This window comes from Cebus imitator, unplaced genomic scaffold, assembly GCF_001604975.1.
Source record: "Cebus imitator isolate Cc_AM_T3 unplaced genomic scaffold, Cebus_imitator-1.0 Scaffold65, whole genome shotgun sequence".
NCBI classification, from domain to species: domain Eukaryota; kingdom Metazoa; phylum Chordata; class Mammalia; order Primates; family Cebidae; genus Cebus; species Cebus imitator.
Window position 1 is genome coordinate 484623 of NW_016107380.1, and position 17015 is coordinate 501637.

General features: G+C 41.0%; 1 protein-coding gene across 1 annotated transcript in view; it reads right to left on the reverse strand.

The window, feature by feature from the left end:
- The window catches only part of AIG1 (androgen induced 1), a 256095-nt gene that overhangs the window by 41553 nt on the left and 197527 nt on the right, over window positions 1-17015 (reverse strand). The window contains exon 4 of the mRNA XM_017530396.2: window positions 9483-9598. Coding sequence (XP_017385885.1) covers window positions 9483-9598 — 116 coding nt within the window. The remainder of the gene's footprint in view (window positions 1-9482; window positions 9599-17015) is intronic.

Sequence of the window (17015 nt, forward strand, 5' to 3'; positions counted from 1 at the left end):
ATGATAATATCGATCTGATGAGAAAGTTATTATTATTATCCCCTTCTACAGATGAGGAAGCAAAGGCACAGACAGGTTAAGTGACTTGGCACGGTTCATATGGCAGAAGCAGAATTCAGGCTTAGGCAGTCTGGCTCATGAATCCGCCCTCCCAACCCTGACACCACCCTGTCTCTTAAGCCTGTGCTGTGTGAGAGTACAGACAATGCAGAGAACGCTTGGAAGACACTCAGCTGTAGCAGGGAAATAGCAAAGCAGCTAGATGTACAGGGGCTCGTCCTAGAGGAGCAATGTTGTAACGTGAAGACTAGGACTACAGTATGTTCAGATGCTAATTGAAAAGATCCAGCAGTGAGACCGAAGTCACAGGAGAATGAAGTGATGAGCATGAAGGAGGTCCCGGGAGAGGTGGAAGGGCATGAGGCCAGGGTCTAGAAGGAAGGATTGCCTGCTGAAAGACATAGAGACCCTTTTCCTATTGTCTCAGAGGTGAAGAGAGGATGGGTACAGAAACAATGTTTGCAGGAGGAGACCGAAGGAGTCCCTGTTCAGAGTCTTTCATCTTCTCTGTGAAATAAAAAGCCAGGTCATCTGCTGGGAGGACTGGGAGAGTGAGGTGGAGGCAGAGGGGAGTGGATAGAGATGGCTGGAGAAATCCACAGGAAAATTGCCAAGTCGCATCAAAGGCACCAGCAGCGTCACACTGGTGATTTGAGCAGACTATGGGGAAAAGGGCAATGGTGTGGGCTTGGCTGTAGGGAAGCTGGGAAGTGTGGGAAGGATCATAACCACATAAAACATGACTTCAGGGAGGGGCAAGGTTAATAGCACATGGGGAATTCTAGTTCTTCGTGCACTCCCAGAATGTCTGAGAACAAGCTGTTGGGGGTAGGAAAACAAAAAACTCAGAATAATAAATGCTGGATATTGAGAGAGATTATGTACATAAGTCTTTTCTATCCAGATGCATGCCTAAGAAGCTGATTTGACCAACACCCAACTGGACATTCTCAGGGGCTGAGGGTAAGCCACACTCTCTGTTGTCAAGCTCTCAATTGCCCAGATAGACTTTTCCTTAGCAGATGAGAAAATAGTGCATTCTCAACAATGTGCTTGTAAAAATACACAGATTGGAATAATGGGAAAGCAATGACATTCTCGAATCTCATGGGAAAAGCAGAGCTCTGGAAATAACTTAATATATCAACCATAAGAAAATTTCAGACAACTCTTTAGCATTCTTAATAGCGTATGAAGAGCCATACATCCTGTAAAGTAGGACCAAAACCTGTACAAAGGACAGAGGATAAAATGAAAATAAAATAAGGGTGTGGGGAAGAGAGAGAAAAAGAAAATGAGCCTTTCTCCTAGGGTCTCTGCAGGCATTCGAGAGTTTTGTCACCTCTGAGGAAGGAAAGATGCTCTCATTTCCTGAGCATCCCCAGGGCTCATTAATCCTCCGTGAGGCAGGAATTCTTTCCCATTTTCAAGGTGGTAACAATGAGGCTAAGAGAGGATAAGCAATTTGCTCAAAGACCCCAGGAAGAGGGAACTAAACCAGGAGACTTCTGCCTCCCAGGGTAAGGTTCACGAGGCAAGAAAGTTGCAGAAAGAGCTAAGTTGAGGCTCTCTAAGGATGGTGTATTCCTAGCATATAAACAGCAACAACGACCACTGTAACTGAGCGTCAGTGAGGGGCTGGACACTGTATACCCGTTTTTCTGATTCTCACAGCAGTCCTGCCTGATCACTATCATCATGCTCCTTTTTCTTTCAGATAACGAAACGGAGGCCCATAGAGATTAAACGTGTATTTGTTTTTTCTTGCTGCTATAACACATCGCCAAAGACTTGTGGCTTAAAACAATACACATTTATCTGACAATTCTGCAAGTTAGAAGTATAACAGAGAGCTCACTGAGCTAAAATTAAGGTGTCAGCAAGGCTGAGATCCTTTCTGGAAGCTCTAGGGGAGAATCCCTTCCTTGCCTTTTTCATCTTCTAGAGGGGGGACCTCGTTCTGTGCTCACAGCCCCTTTCTCTGTCTTCAGAGCCAGCGATGGCAGTTCAAGTCCTTTTTCTGTTGCATCTCTCTAACTATCCTTCTATGGTCATGTCTCTCTCTGACCATGGTTCTCCACTCTTAAGGATTCATGGGATTAGACTGGGTCCACCTGGACAAAGCAGGCTAAACTTGCCCATCACAAGGTTCTTACCTTACTCACACCTGCAAAATCCCTTTTGCCATGTGCCATGTCGGGGAACATATCCATAAGTTCTGGGGATTTTAGGAAGTGGATATCTTTGGGGGTTTGGGGTGGGCATTATTTTGCCTTCCATACAAAGGTTAAACATTATTAAAGGGGCTGAGTCTAGAGTTTAATTTAAATTTGGCCAGGAAATCCTGTTGACTCTACCTTCAAAATATATCCAGAATCCTACTAACACCATCTCTACTACCAGGGTCCAGGCCGCTTCATCTCTTAGCAGGATTTCTTCTACAGCCTTTCCTTCTCTTCCCCTTGTTCTACCCTTGCCTTCAATCCACTCTTACACATTCGCCAAAGTGATTCCTTAGAAATGTCTCAGATCACATCAATTCTCTGTCCAATCCTTCCAATGACACCCCATTTGAATGAAGGACAGTCTTTCTAGTGGCCTATCATGCTCTCCTTCCCTCACCCTAGGACCTCTGTGCACCCTCCCTCTCACTCTGCTTCAACACATGGTGGCCTTCTGCTTTCCTTGAACATACCAGGCTTATTGCTGAAACCCTAAATGGGAGGAGGGTTTATTTCTTTATTCCACTCACTACAAGACCCTGAGGTAGAAGAGGAGGACATGGCCTGGTTCTGAGATGCCTCTTTCCTTTCTGGCAGGGAAAAGGAGGAAGGGTGAATATCTTCTTGGTGGGGGAAATGGAAGAAGGATGAATATCCTCTGACTTCACTGCCTGTGTTTGTGCAAGCTTTCCCTGTTTTTGGCAAATCCCTGCTTCCCACTGATCAGTGCTGTGAGTCTGAAGTCTGGATGCTCACGTCTGCATTGGGTGCCTATATGTGAGGTTTGCAGGGGACCCTGAAGGGTTTCTCCAATGAAGAGCTTCCTTATGTGGGGGATCTGGCTGGCTCCAGCTAGACCTCTTTAACACCCCCTGGTTCCTGTCCACATTGGCATACCCCATGGCTTCCTGCTGCTGGAAAACCCTTGCCCAGGAGCCATTCTTTCTTGGGTGGGCCACCATCATGACAGCTCAACTCCAGCAACTTTCCTCTATGTCAAGCCAGATCTACAAGAAACTCCTACAATAACGGAATCACAGGCTGCTTTACAGCTTCCCCTCCCTCTGTCCTGCCATATCCTTCCAAGACTCTTTTCCTTGCTTACAAGGAAGGCTAACAAGTCAGCTTCCTAAATGAGATTCCTGCCTCATCTTTATTATTTACCAGGGATTCTCTTATAGCCTCACACTTGGCTTTGGTCAGTATGGATAGGCCCTTCCTTCCCCCAACGGCTCCCCTATATCCAAAACTCAAGACTGCAAAGACCCTGTCCCTCTTCCCCAACTTGGGAAGAGGGTGGGGAAGTCGGGCATGGTAAAGGATGGATAGCCTTGGTGCTAGTAAGTGAGTAGAGCCCTTTGGCTGTCTTTTATAAGCCCCAAGAAAGGCAGCTCTTTTCAGAATGCAAGATACTTATTGTTACAGTAGGCAGCTAGTCAAACATGAAAGGGCAGGAGAGTATCCACCTGCTGCCTCCCAACAAATAAGAATGTCGGGCAACAAGCAGGTGATGGTCAGTCGGTTGTCGTTAAAACTGCCTCTCTAAAATAATAATTGGTTGCACATGGCACCAGGGAAAGTCAGTCTCCCAATAGAGAAAGACCTAAAGTTCATGATCAACAGCTTCCTGATAAGATCTCAGGAGTTGGGCAAGTGGGCTCAAGCATGCACACTAAGAGGCAAAATGGTGGGGTTTAACTGGTATAAGACCTTCTAGGAGCGTTCAACTGGTAAGGGAAGAAGCCTCAAGTGAGCAAGAGCACAGCTCCAGTAAACCCACTGTGCATGCGGCCCCTCCCAAGTGCTAGCAGGCCACTGTGCACGTGGACAGCCCACTCCAAGGAAAGAATCAGGGTAAAGGAACACCAGACCCTGGAAGCATGCCAACATAAAACACCAAGTCAAAAGGTCAGACTGCACTCTTGATCTCCCAAGTTGCCGGCTTGACCCTCTTCCGAGCGTTCTTTACTTCTTTTCATTCCTGCTCTAAAGCTTTTAAAGGAACTTTTACTCCTGCTCTAAAACTTGCCTCAGTTTCACTCTGCCTTATGCCCCTTGGTCAAATTCTTTCTTCTGAGGAGGCAAGAACTGAGGTTGCTGCAGACCCATACGTATTTGCCACTAGTAACATTATCATTTTCATTCACCTTGGACTCAGTTCTCCAATGCCAGAAAATCAGAAAAAAGTACACCAGCCATTACAGATGTGGAAGTCAACAGCTATGGCGCAGTGAAAGATTCAAGCTGAACAGAGAAAAATGTCATCTGGTGGTCAAAGAACACATACCGGCCAGATTTGTTTAACTGGTAAAGAAACATCTGATTAAATGGAAGGAATTGAATGTGGTCTAAAATTTCATTTTCTTACTTTCTCAGGACATCTTGAAACTTCTCTGGGCCATAGTCACTCGTATTGACGCAGAATAAACCTCTTCAAATATTTTAAAGAGTTTGCTTTTTCCATTAACAATTCTGATTTTACTTTGTTTTATTTTCTGTGTTGGAAAGTGATTCGATGAACACATTTGGGGAAATGAGATTTGGAATATGGAAATTGTTTAAAACCATTAGGGCCCAGGAATAACAGAAATCTCTATTTTTCTTTAAATACACTAGCAGCACTTGACAAGGAATATTTATCCATAAGTGGAAACACCAAGGATTTATTTTGTCCCCTTCACTAATGCCTACTTGCTCTTGATGTGTCCTGGGTTGAGAGATCAGCCTCTGAGATCGCACATGGGCTCTGACTGAATGAGAAACCACTGAAGGAGGAGAGAATAGCCAGGGGCTGGAAGAAGACTCCTCAGGACAGAGATCATTCTTGAAGCCTTGAGGATGTACATTTCCTAGGGTCTGACTGTTTCATCTTTCTGTATCTTGCAGATTGAAAAGCAGAGCAACAAGAAGCAGCAGAACTGCAGAGAGACAGGATTCCAGGTTCTTGGAAGTGAGGGTGGAGGCAGCCCGGGAAAAGATTCAGCCCCAGACAGCTGCACCAGGTGGAGCAAAGATGTCTTCTTTTGTGTAACATGCCAACTAGAAGGTGACAGGAGTCAGGAGCCCATGATCTTAAAGCTCCCTGTTACCCAGCACACCTATGAGACTTCCTAATCATTCTTTTATAATTAAAAAAAGATATTTTCATATCCTTTAGAGTTGTTTTTGACATTAAAGTTGTTTTTGATATTGTGCAAGTGAGCCAGAATGAGTAAAAAGAACAGAAAAAACTTATAGTAACTAAAATTCTCAAGCCTTGAAAAGAAAACATTACTGTTTATACTACTATTTGTTGAAGAGCTTCTCAGAACTGATCAATAACAAACAGATATTTTTTACTGTGAGCCAGGCATTGTTCTATGGGCTTTATATACAATAAAATGTCTTTCCAACTATGACATAATTCCATCCTCCTCCCTGTTTTACTTCTGAGTAAGTTAAAGACTAGAAATGTTTCCAACCCAGAAAGTGAGCTCAGCCACCAGACTTGGCTGAGTCTGATGTACTTCTACTAACCAAAATTTAAAAACTCACTTAGTATGTTCATTCATAGAGTTACTCTTCGGCAGCAGGAGCAGTGGAGGGTCTGGTTAACAGTCTACAGTCTGGAGCCACTCACTGACACTTGCACTGTCGTACTGACAACAACGCAGTGGCTCACCCTGGGCAAGTCATGCGCTCTCTCTACACTTCAGCATACTTCTCTGTAAAATGGGCAAGATCGTGCCCATCTCTAAGGACTGTTTGGGGAACTAAATAAGATAATATCTGAACTGAACCTAGCACAGTGTCTGGCTCAAAGGAATGGAACTCATTATGATTCCTGATACTTACATCAGAAACCAAGGAGACCTCTGTATGTATCCAGAATGCTATAAATAAGAGTCCTCTCATTGATTATGGAAAATCTCACGAACAGTGCAGAGAAGTTATGTGTGTGTGAGGAGTTGAGGATGGAGGGGAGGTGTCCAGGAAAGGAGTTAAGAGCGCCCCACAAATGGACAGGTGATGTTTCTGTCCAAAACGTTTGGGCTCAGAGAAACAGAAACAGGGCAGGGAGGAAAAAGTGGTCGTGGAAGGAGACTGGGATGGCCTTCAGATGCTAAGCTTGGGGAGGACCGCAACAGGGCTGGGAAGCAGAGCCACTAAGAGGGGGAGCTCAATGAGAACGAGTCAATGGGGAAAGTCCAGGTATCCCTCACTTGCTCAACTCTTGCTATCCAAACCTGGGAAGAGAATAGATTTAGATAAGAAGGACCAGCTGAGTCTAAATGGACAGCAAGTTAAAGTCCCAGCAAAACAGCCAACCAGCCTGGCCAGCAGCCCCCGAGGTATAGATTTAGCTCAACCTTACTCAGTATTGCACAGGTGATCTATTTCTTTTATAATTAGCATGTGATGAGAGGAATGCTTTCTTTCATCTTGGCATGGGGCTCTGGAATGTCCAGTTACAATCCTGGTATGCTATCAGAAGATTTCATATCCCAAAACTTTGGCTGTCATGTCACTGGTATGTCGGCCCTAACATAGTCTGAAAGGAAACAAAAGCCAGCAGCTTTCTGATAACAATTAAAATCTTGGATTTATATAATGTGACATAATGTGAGGGCCGTTGTTTAGCTTTTGGCATGGTTATGAATGCCCAGGGCAGAACACCAAAGGAAAAAGTCTACTTTGAATGCTTTCTCAGAACAAATCCGAGAATTCGCTGGTTAATGCAAATACATGTCCAAACAAGTACTGGTTTGCTTAGGGAGACGCAGAGCTGGCGAGCCTCACTTGGCACGCAGAGTATGAGTAATGCTTCATTTTAATGAGGGACCTTGGGGGTCTATAATGAGGACTATGTGGTATTTCCCATGTATCTCTTTGGAACATGGACTGATTCTATCCACAGTGGAAGACAGGCCATCAGAAAGTACATGGTTCCTGAAATCTCTGGGGTGCTACAAGATGTAGATAATTTAATAGCTTATAAATGGATTGGCAGAAATACACCCAGAGTTCCCAGAGTAAAGAACTTGCCTTTTCCACAGGTAAGCAAATATGAGTGCAAACTAATGAGGCCATATATGGGGTGGGGTGGGGATGTGAGACTGATTTTTAAACTAAGGCTATAGGCAGTTCCAGGTATGTTTTAAACATTGTGGCATCCCTGGAATAATTGTGTACCCTCCCTACTTGACTCTTCTGAGAGACTACATTCATTTGAATATAAGTTCATATGTATAAAGCACATAAAACATTTTTTTTTTGAGACAGAGTCTCGCTCTGTCACCTGGCTGGAGTGCAGTGGTGCGATCTTGGCTCACTGCAATCTCTGTCTCTCAGGTTCAAGTGATTCTCCTGCCTCAGCCTCCAGAGTAGCTAGGATTACAGGTGCGCACCACCACACCCAGCTAATTTTTGTATTTTAGTAGAGACAGGGTTTCACCATGTTGGCTAGGATGGCTCGATCTCTGGTCTCCTGACCTTGTGATCTGCCCACCTCAGACTCCCAAGGTGCTGGAATTACAGGCAAAAGCCACAATGCCCAGCCCATAAATCCATTTTTAAGACATAACTTTAGTCACACTGCAGGTGTGAGTTCTATCATTTAGACATTTTCTATCAGAGAAAATCAACACTTAACGTTTTGGATGAGGGAAAAAAAACTTAGAAAGTAATTAGGAAAATAAACTCTTCCCTAGTCCTTGCAAGTGGTCTTTACTAGTTCATGGAGTAGCAATGGGAGAAGCTTATTTATTTATTTATTTATTTATTTTTGAGACAGAGTGTTGCTTTCTTGCCTAGGCTGGAGTGCAGTGGCATGATCTCAGCTCACTGCAAACTCTGCCTCCTGGGTTCAAGAGATTCTTATGCCTCAGCCTCCCAAGTAGGTGGGATTATGGGCTTGTACCACCACGCCCGGCTAATTTTTGTATTTTTGGTAGAGATGAGGTTTCACCATGTTGCCAAGACTGGTCTTGAACTCCTGGTCTCAAGTGATCTGCCTGCCTGGGCCTCCCAAAGTGCTGGGATTATAAGCGTGAGCCACCGCACCCAGCTGGGAGGAGCATTCAATCATGTGGTAAAGCTCCTCCCAGCTGGGCATGGTGGCTCACGCTTGTCCACACGGACATCCTCTGGATGTGCCCTTAGATCCAGCCACAGGGTGTGACTTCCTGAAGCAAATTCCCTTTCTGCTCAGATTTGGGGCATCATGTGATTGTTTATGCAAAGTGTGTAATGTACTGTAGTGATCTTTACTTTATAGTTCAATTCCAGCTGGAGCAAGATGCTCCATGGAGATGGGGCCTCCCATAGAGCTCTAGGATTTGGGGGGATTAAGTACAGTTGAAGGGTGTTTGGAAGAACATTCGCCAGTCCTTCAGGCTTAAAGGAGGGGATGGTGACCCAGAACTCAGGACGAAAGAGTCCCAAGAGGCAGAAATGCTGGCAGGAGGGACCTCCTCTGTGCGTGTTAGTATGTCAGAGAGGACTTGGAATTATAGAGAGAAATAAGAAATTCTCTATGTTAAGATAAATAATTTTTGAAGTGTTAAAAACCTGATAAGAACTGAAATTAATGTGAAGCAGACTTGCTAGGCAAAAATTCTTTCATCAGATAAATCTGGCACCTCACATTTCGATCTGAATTGTGCACAATAGATCAAATGAAGATTTCTCGTGGTTTATTTACCCTGATATTTAAAAACAAAACAGTTCAATGCATTCTCTATGTAACAGCTAATTCTGGAATAGGTTTGAAAGGGACCAGGGAAAATGTGCATTTTCACTTATTTCCTAGTAAGTTTAAAGTCATTGCTCTAAGAGGTCACTTCTGTTCTCATTTGTGTTTGCTGTAACTCCCCTGCCCCCCAGCAAAAGCAACAGCAACAAAATCCCAAGCAAAAAAGCCCTTAAGCAATAAAGCCAGTGTCCAAGAAAAACATTTAGTTTGAAAAAGAATTGAAAAATGCAGCCTTGGAAGAACCACTGCTTACATGGGATTGTTCAACAAATTCCTGTTGTGTGAGGTTTGGCATATACTTTCTAAAAATATAAGCATCTGGGGAAGCGAGACAAAGCCCAGGTCTTGGACCAAATGAGGCACACAGTGTGAATCTGTTAGTGATTATATCCATAATGAAATATGTGTCCAAATTTAGCAGTGCAAAATCTAATACAATAAGAAAGCCCAGCAGGCATGGTCCTTACCATAATATATAGCCAACAGAGAAGGTACATATGGCGGTGAGTCCGCTGCTCCTGCTGGGATACTGATGGTGCGATGTCCTCATCTCGATTAATATAAAGGGCAGAACTGTTGTGTGCTGGAAAAGAACAGAGACTAGGTGACACAGATTCCTATCATTGTCTCTCTATAGTTGTTTTTTCTCTGGTAGGAGAATTCACACTGTACATTCCTAGGAAAGTGTCAGGCAGAAAGAAGTCTGTGGCTTGCCAAAGAAGTAGAATGGACACAAAACCATGTAGTGCGTTGATTGCTCCATTAATATTTTTCTTCTGTATCTTAGTTTTTGAAAATTTATTTTATTTCATGTCCATTAGAGAGAATTTTGATAACACAGAAAAATGTGTAAGAAAAAACTGGAACAAAAGAAAGGAATAACAATAACCACTGTTAATATTTTGATGTACGTCTCATTTTTTTCCCCTCCCTATTCATATTACTTATACATGGTTAAGAACATACTGTGTGTGCAATTCTGTTTTGGATTTTTATCATAATATTGCAGCATGAGAATTTCTGATATGTCATTTTAGAAATACTTCTAGAACATTGGTCTTGACCATAGCTTTGGAGAACTCCATTATATGTATGTACCAACATTTATTTAACTAATTCTTGTTCTTGGATATCAAGATGTAAAAGATTTTCACCCTTTCATTTATTATAAACATCATGATGAACACCTTTCATAGAACTCTTTGTCTGAATGTTAAATTATGTTTTTGTTGTCAAAGGCTATATGGATTTTAAGGCTGTTTAAAAATAATGCCAAATTATGTGTGCACAAGCAGCAGGTTAGCAATCAATGCCAAATTAGCTTCCAGAAAGGGTGTGCCAGTTTGGAATGGTAGTGCATGAATTTAGATATGATGTGTGAACACAGAACCCAAGAAGCTGAGTGGAACATCTCTTTGTTTTTGATCCAGTGGTTACTCTAGACACTAAGTTCATTGGAACAGGATGGAGATGAAATTTATCCCATCTATAGGTAAGAAGAAAGGAAACTAAAATTCTTAAACCTTTCAAATATCCAAATACCCTTGGTATTGAAATTTAGTGAACAGATATAAGGAACAAAGAGTTTCTAAGATAAAACTGGGTCAGGATATATACTTACCTTCTAATATTGGAGACTTTCTCAAGAGTATAAAGAGGAGGAACTAAAAACTGACCCATCAGCAGGTTTAAATTCTACTTAGTACTTCCTAAACAGCCATGAAATAATCTTTGCCTAGCTCTTCCTCTATTATTTGTGTATTCAAGGAAAAGGCAGGAAATTGAATATTATGATTTTTCAAAGTCTAATAAGTATTTTAGCAAAATGAAACCAGGTAGCAAGTAGGCCTTGGGAGGCAAAAGGCAGGTAGGGGATATTTAAGTGAACATCTTTGGAGCAACCTATTGTTTATATTCCTAGAAAAAAATAGAAAGACATGATTTAGTAAGAAATATTAAGACTGTGGACAATCTTTGCCTTAAACACTCTCCTCTAGGTAACTGTGCTGACTGTGAATACATTAGTGCTTAGAGTGTGGCATTCCGAGAAAATCTGGTGAGTGATTCTACAGTTGAATAGCTTTATATTTCTTTATCTTTTATCTTCTCTATTACTATTTTTTAAAAACAGTATAATTGGCTCTGAAGGAAGCCATGCAGGCCAATGTACATGCGTGCTAATAAAGAGACAGGATGCATTTTAAAGAGCAATTGGTTTTTCATTATAATCTAGTTGCTTCAGATGACATTGGTCTGGAATGTTGCCAACACCTTGAGACGGCAACAACAGTTTTACAATGGTGCATTCACGTAAAATTCAAATATATAGCTAGCAATAACGCTATGTCTTATCAAATCTTACACAGAAGAAAAATCAGATCAAACAGATCTGACCTTTACACTGATGATAATGCTGGCCCTGAGGGCCCCATGTGGGTTATAAGTGACAATGACATTACTTTTGGATCACTAATATTAATAAATTTCTTAAGTTCTACCTCTTCATTCATTGCTCCAAATAAAGTAGAAAATCATCCATTTTTAATAAATATATATATTGGTTGTATAAATAACCAATCAGAATATGCTTAGTTATTCAGTTGTCATTATTTTATCTAGAAAAGTAATAAAATGTATGCATATCTTCCAGATAGGGCATCTGATACTTGCTGATGATCAGATGTTGTATCTGGGAGAACCAGGATGTACTTTAACCATTCCAGGAAGAAAATCAATTCGAAAGAGGAACATCTTTCTAGATCACTTCGTCATTGGTGTCATTGCCACTAAACAAGAGCAACTTGTCCCATCAGTGACTTAACCACAGTCATAAGATCTTTTTGTGGCTAGCTGTATATATGCAGGCTTGCCCAGTGACAAATCTGAGGAGAAGGTTTTCCTATATCAAGGTAACAGCTTATCATTTGGAATTTTCATGCGATGAAGACTGTATATCTCCCTCTCTAGAAATTTATGATGCAAATTATATTTATTTATTCATAGTACATATTAACAAATATAAATCAGTGCAAAATATTTACTGCAAATATAATGTTGCTTTACAGATAAAGTTTTGTGAGCTAAAAAAATGATAAAAAACTATAAATGGTCCTGCTGAAGAATTAACCTTTAGCAGTTGTTATAACTTAAAACATATAGCAAGAAGGGAGATAATTATTTTAGAACTACAAGTACATAAAATCCAGTTCCAACCCATTCTCAGGCAACACTCTGCTTCAATGACTTAAGAATCAGGAGGGAAACATTTAACTCCAGTTAAAATGATACTGCATAAAAACAGCACTCTTATGTTTTGCTCACTGTGGTATCTGCAGCACTTAAAAAAGAGCCTGGCATGAGAGGTACTCAGTCAATGTTTGTTCAGATAATTTAATCTTCAAAACAACATCCTAAGTGGATATTAACAACACCATTCTGCAGATGGGGCAAAGGGCTCAGAAAGGTTAATTATCTTGCTCTTTTTTTTCGGCATTAGAATTATACTTTTAAAAGATATTACAGTTGAATAATGTTTCAATCAATGAACCTGTAGGAGTGCATAATTGCAGATCACTTACATCATCTCCCTACAGATTGGAATTATTTTTTGGTTGAGCCTCAAAATAAATAAAAAGGTCTTCACCATAAAAAATGATTTTTGCTAAATATGTTTTTCCTGTGGTATGTTATCATGGCAATAGTAATAAACAATAACATTAGCTAGCATAAAGTCAGAACTATTTTTAGCTTTTATTTTAGATTTGGGGATACATGTGAAGGTTTGTTACATGGGGGTTCATTGTACAGATTATTTCATCACACAGGTATTAAGCCCAGTATCCAATAGTTACCTTTTCTGTTCCTCTCCCTCCTCCCAACCTACTCCCTCAAGTAGACCCCAGTATCTGCTGTTTCCTTCTTTGTGTTAGTAAGTTCTTGTCATTTAGCTCCCACTTATAAGTGAGAACATGCAGTGTTTGGTTTTCTGTTCCTGCATTAGTTTGCTAAGGATAGCAGTCTCCAGCGCCATCCATGTTCCTGCAAAAGACGTGATCTCATTTTTTTTATGGCTGCATAGTATTCTGTGATGCATAGATGCCACATTTTCTTTATCCAGTCTGTCACTGATGGGCATTTAGATGGATTCCATGTCTTTGCTATTGTGAATGGTGCTGCAATGAACGTTTGCAATGAACGTTTATGGTAGAATGATTTCTATTCATCTGGGTATATACCCAGTGATGGGATTGCTGGGTTTCATGGTAGTTCTACTTTTAGTTCTTTCAAGAATCACCATACTGCCTTTGACACTCCCACCAACAGTGTATAAGTGTTCCCTTTTCTTTGCAACCTCACCAGAATCTGTTATTTTTTCAAAGTCAGAACTTTCTAATGACGACAGTTACAGATGGCTGGAAGCGAGCTTAAGAATGATCTGTTTGTCTTTCCCTAAACACAAATACCATTTACAACTTACAGTATTTTCAGGTAGATGTAGCTCCACTTTGGATAAACAAGAAGGTTACAAAGTCTGGTCACCAGAGGTGGCTCTTAAGAATTGTTTGGACTTTTCTCTGCAGTACTTTGTCAACAGAACAATTCCCCAGGGGCTGAGTTAAAAACAAGGCTTCACTTATTTGAAGTGCTAAGTAAGATGAAGGGTTGACAGTGGCAAGGAGTAAAGCTTTGGTCTTCCATATAAACTCCACCCTAGAAAGCGCCGGTCTAGGATATAAGTAGTGAACCTATCCCAAGCACTATCATCAATTTTAGCTAGTTTTAATGGGGAGCTATAATTTGGAAGATTGCATCAAAAAACCAAAGCCTAAATCTATCCTGATTTGTTGCATCATTTGTGTTTTTCTTACTGGGATCTTGGTGGGTTCCCCGTGTTGGAGCGGAGTGAACTGACTCCACGGGGGGAAGGCTGTGAACTGACTGGCCTCCCATGGCAAAATTCTACTTAAAGAGAGCCACAAGGTGGTGTCACCTCCACACAGAGCAGTCCTCACACCTGAGAGAGGGCTGGATTCATGGAAGGACCCATGATTAATTACCATGCGAAGACCCTGAAGCAGATGGGACAAGACAAAGGGCTCTGGGAGAAGAGCCTCAAAGGAAGACAGCAGTGTGATGAAGGGGAAAGATTAGGAAGCTGGCATCTGAGATCTAGTTCTGATTTTGTCCTTCCTCACTCTCAGACTCGCAGGTTCTCAAGCATGTGTGCAGCTTTATATTATTCTTTGTAAAATGAGGCAGTTGGATTAAATTAGTGCTTCTCATGAAGAGCTAATGAGTTTTGCTATAACACATGACAGGGCTGACCCACCTATGTTTTAGGGATGGTAGACATACAGTGCTAGGGCCCAGGAAAATGTTTTAGTTTCTTTTAGAGTCAGGATTAAAAAATGAACTTTCAGAGTTGAAGGTTAAATTCATCTGTATACCAACGATGTCATAAAACATCATATACATATACTTACACACACACACACTAACGTAAGAAGGGAATCACTAACACAAAGTGCCTTAGACCCACAAAAGCCATTCAGTGGCCTTGTCCACGCTACTTGATTTAAAAAAAAAAAAAAAACTTCTTACCCAATTCACAATTTTCTTAAATGTATTTAAAGAAAAACTTTATGTAAATTCCCATAAATGGAATATCATTTGCCACAAATAGAAGATAACCATAAAAATAAATACAATAAAAATGAATTAATCTTAATAAATATTCATTAGATTGTTCTGAGGCCTGTAATCCCAGCACTTTGGGAGGCTGAGATGGGTGGATCACCTGAGGTCAGGAGTTTGCGACCAGCCTGACTGACATGGTGAAACCCCAACTCTACTAAAAATATAAAAATTAGCCGGGGCATGGTGGCATGCACTTGTAATCCTAGCTAGTCAGGAGGCTGAGGCAGGATTATCACTTGAACCTGGGAGGCAGAGGTTGCAGTGAGCCAAGATCGCACCACTGCACTTCAGCCTGGGTGACAGAGTGAGATTCTGTCTCAAAAAAAAAAAAAAAAAAAAAGAAAAGAAAATATACTGGCGTGAAAGAGATACTCTCCTAAACAGAATCAGAAGGACTGAAAGATAATTCAGAGAGAATAAACTTTTCACTATGCAATTCAGTATTATTCAATGTAAGGTCCCTGTGCTACATCAATTATCTTGCATAACACCAGAGCTACGGCACCTACATACTGGGGTGTACTGGAATGGATTATTTATAAGTTGTAGTTGTACCTTCTAACTACTAAATTATTTGATTTATGAATGGATGTTCTTTCACTAGGATACTGGATAGACGAAAGTTTAGGCTCTGACAGATAAATGTAAAAGAAAAATGTTCACACTACACAAGAAGGAGCTGGACTGCCTACTGGGGAAAATTTTGGACTATCTGTAATGGCAATCAGTGACCTATAAACTACAAAGACGTTCTGGAATAACCTTTGCTGTGGATTAATAGAAGGACAAAAATTAAGCTGCATGATGATAAATTCAGGCAAGTCGGATGGATGAATTAGGAGCCCTCTCAAGATTATTCTAGATTTCTAGAATTGATAGTTATAATTAGAGTGTACAACACAAAAATTAATAGGCAATATTTGAAAACTATGTTCAACAGCCATTTCTCTGGTCTTTCTCCTTCTCTCTAAAATACTTTTTAATAGGAAGTTACTACTTTCACATCATATGAACACCAGGCAAAAATCCTTTCATCCTTAGAAGTAAAACCAGCTTTTGAATGTGAGGAGTGGCCAACCTCACCAGCTCATAGGAGAACTGGCAAGCCCACGTCCTCTCTTGGCACCTGTAGGATACAGGCAGGTCTCTGGAAGTGTTTATGCAGTTACATGTGAACCAAGTCACTAGAAAAGCTTGTTCTTGCCTTCTTGTTTTCTAATACCCCAATGACAACCTTGTATCATAAATAAAAGGATGGCAGTGTACGTGTGTGCTGCACACTTAATAAAGACATGCGTATCTTTGCAATGTGCATATCTTTGTGTCACTGTGCACCTGTATTCTTATGAGCATCTAGGCTGCAGGAAGGGCCAGGGATGTGACTGGATTTACCTAGGAAGATGGGATAAGGAAGGGTTCCTAGGAGGTCCAATAAGTTTATAGCTATATCATAAATAACAATAATATGAAAATCTATCTTAAGATACAAAAAGTTGTGCACTCTAGATTGTAACTTGCATTTTTTGTTTATTGTTTCCTGTTTCCTCTCACCCCCCATAGAATAAAAGCGTATTAAAAATGAGAAACTTTTTATCCTTAAATAAAGCAAGAAGAAATTTCCAGGTTTGAAAATAAAGCCCATTGAATTAGCAAAACATGTTCTAAAACACTAGAAAGGGGACATCAGAAAAACTGAGAAAAATCACCACACTCTGGCTGATCCTAATTTTTGGTGGAGCTTCGAGGCTTCTCAAATAAGTCAAATGTTTGAAGAATACAGAAAAATGCAGTGTAATCGAGGGCATGAGGAGAATCACGGTGAATCTTCCTTTGAGACCACAGTAAAGTGTTAGTGGATGAGATGTTTCTCCTCTTCAGGGAGATAGAAATGATGTTCCAAGCAGCTTGGAAAGAAAACTGAAGCAGTCTCCAAAGAAAAAAAAACAACCCTGAATTTTTACCTTGAGAAGTCTGACAAAATGTTTTACCTTGAAACTATCATTATTAATTTTACTAACTGGTCAGCTCAAAATCTGCCACCCACCCTCCCTCCCTTCCTAGTAGAGATATTGTAGTGTTCTGAATGAGGAGGAACTGCCAGTCTCAGCCACTATAGTTTCTGTCTCCAGAAGCCAAACAGAACTTCCTTTTGTCACGGGTCTCCCTCTCCTAAGGGACCAGTGCTGGCTTTAGTTTGGTGCTGCCTATAAGTATGGCATAGAATTCTTCTCCAGAAACTGCCAGGGCATTTTTTATCTGTGCGTTTTTGGCATAGGTTGGATACCTGTTCCTGCCAGCTGTCA